Below are 2440 nucleotides of genomic sequence, written 5' to 3'. Positions count from 1 at the left end.
TTCATACCGTGTGGTCCCGGATTAGAATAGGACCTCCCCAACTCTACCCGTGGGTGTCGTAAGAGGCGACTAAGGGTTTATATTAGGGCCCAGTGTATATCATCTGCACTTTGGGCCACCCGCACGGTGGCGGGTAAACCACCACGATAGCATTCCCAAGGAGGGTTAGTGTCAGGCAGGCGGCCGACTTTAAAAATATAAGCCGAAACATTTACAGCATGGACAATGAAAACCATAAGAATGATAGGGCTAGGGCGTACCCCACAGGCGACGCGCAGGAGCAGCACCCAGCCCCTGTGGGAAATGGACAAGGGTTGTCGCACCAAAACGGGCGGGTGCGACGTAAGAAGCGAGCTCGAAGTGTGAGAGAGGTAAAATTGAGATATGCGAGTTGGAATGCAGGAACGATGTCTGGAAGAGGAAGGGAGCTAGCAGATGTTTTGAAAAGGCGACGGATAAATGCAGCGTGCCTGCAAGAGACAAAGTGGAAGGGTGCAAGGGCTAGGGAAATAGGAGAAGGATATAAGTTATTCTATTGTGGAAGTGATGGCAAGAGAAATGGTGTGGGTATAGTCTTAGATAGTAGGTTGAAAGAATGTGTGGTTGATGTAAAAAGAGTGAATGATAGACTGATAGCGATTAAATTAAATGTGGACGGCGTGACACTGAATTTAATAAGTGTATACGCGCCACAGTCAGGCTGTGAGGAAAGCGTGAAAGAAAAGTTTTGGGAGGATTTTGATTGTCTGCTGATGGATTTACAGGATAGCGAGGAAGTCTATGTGGGTGGTGACTTTAATGGCCATGTAGGAAAAGAGAGTGATGGATATGAGAGAGTGCATGGTGGGTTGGGATTTGGAAACCGGAACGCTGACGGCGAGGCACTTTTACAAGCTGCCTGTGCCTTCGACCTGGCTATAACAAACACGTGGTTTAAGAAAAAAGAGGAACACCTAATAACTTACAAGAGTGACCACCACGCGACACAGATAGACTATTAGTGAGGCGAAGGAGTCTATGCTGTGTCAAAAACTGTAAAGTGCTGCCAGGCGAAGCTAATGGATTTTAAATTAAGTGTCTCGCCCAAAAACAGCCGAACACGGCCTCCTCCTAAGACAAGATGGCGTATGTTAGAGAATGATGAATGTGCTATTAGATTTAGGAACCAAATAGTGGAGAAAATGATAGAAATGAGTGATATGACAGATACATTGGCGAATGAATGTTGGACTGAGATGGCTAGGTATATAAGGAAGGTCGCAAAAGATGTGTTTGGAGAGTCGAAAGGAAAGGGTTTAATAGATAGGGATACCTGGTGGTGGAATGACGAAGTGCAAAATGTATTGAAAGAGAAGAAAGTGGCATTTAAAGAATGGCAGGTTGTAAAAAATGTGAATGCAAGTTTGAAAGATGAAAAAAAGGAAGTTTATAGGGAATTTAAGAGGAGAGCAAAGAAGGTGGTAGCGGTTGCCAGAGCGAAGGCACAGGAGAGGTTATACAACTCACTGGATAGCCCGAGAGGCCAGAAGGATCTCTACCGAATTACGAAAGAGAGAGAAAGACGATCGAGAGATATAACATATATCAAATGCATGAAAGATGAGGCTGGTAAAGTTTTATGTAAAGATGAGGAAATAAAAGAAAGATGGAAGGTCTATTTTGAAAAGCTTATGAATGAAGAAAATGACTGGAATGGTGTTCTTTGAGAGACGCAAGTAAATAAGGGATTAGTAAGAGAAATTAGCATGGATGAGGTAATGACAGCAGTCAAAAGCATGAAAAATGGGAAGGCTTTGGGTCCAGATGATATACCAGTTGAAGTATGGAAGATATTAAAGAGTGAAGGATGTATGTGGTTGACTTTATTCTTCAATAAGTTGTTGCATGAAGAAACCATCCCACAAGAATGGTGCAGTAGTTCACTAGTGCCCATCTTCAAAAATAAAGGAGATGTACAGGATTGCAACAACTATAGAGGGATTAAGCTCATATCACATTCTATGAAAGTATGGGAGAAGGTAATAGAGAGAAGATTGCGAGAAGAGAGTGAAATTACCGAAAATCTGTTTGGGTTTATGCCAGGTCAAGGGACAATGGACGCTATCTTTGCACTCCGCCAATTGTGCGAGAAGTACAGACGTGCTCACAAGAACCTGCACATGGTGTTCATTGATCTCGAGAAAGCCTATGATAGGGTGCCTCGTAAGGTGTTATGGTGGGCATTTAAAGAGAAAGGTTTGCCTGGGAAGTATGTGGAGTTAGTCCGTGCTATGTACAAGGGATCTTGTACCTACGTCCGATCGTCTGCCGGTAACACGGACCGGTTCAATGTGGCTGTAGGTTTGCACCAAGGGTCAGCTCTAAGTCCTTACCTCTTCCTGTTAGTTATGGACGCTCTAACGGCGGACATACAGGAGGAGGCACCCTGGTGCATGCTTTT

At 44.2% G+C, this 2440-nt stretch overlaps 1 protein-coding gene across 1 annotated transcript; it reads left to right on the top strand.

The window, feature by feature from the left end:
* Positions 1–295: 295 nt before the first annotated feature.
* LOC124537052 lies at positions 296–1706 on the top strand. The gene is made up of 2 exons (XM_047113765.1): positions 296–1000; positions 1094–1706. Exons 1-2 carry the CDS (start codon positions 408–410, stop codon positions 1704–1706), a joined length of 1206 nt encoding a protein of 401 aa, XP_046969721.1. The 5' UTR covers positions 296–407.
* The last annotated feature ends 734 nt before the right edge of the window (positions 1707–2440 follow it).

The sequence above is a fragment of the Vanessa cardui genome, chromosome 17, assembly GCF_905220365.1.
Source record: "Vanessa cardui chromosome 17, ilVanCard2.1, whole genome shotgun sequence".
NCBI lineage: Eukaryota > Metazoa > Arthropoda > Insecta > Lepidoptera > Nymphalidae > Vanessa > Vanessa cardui.
This window is presented reverse-complemented; position numbering and strand designations above follow the sequence as displayed.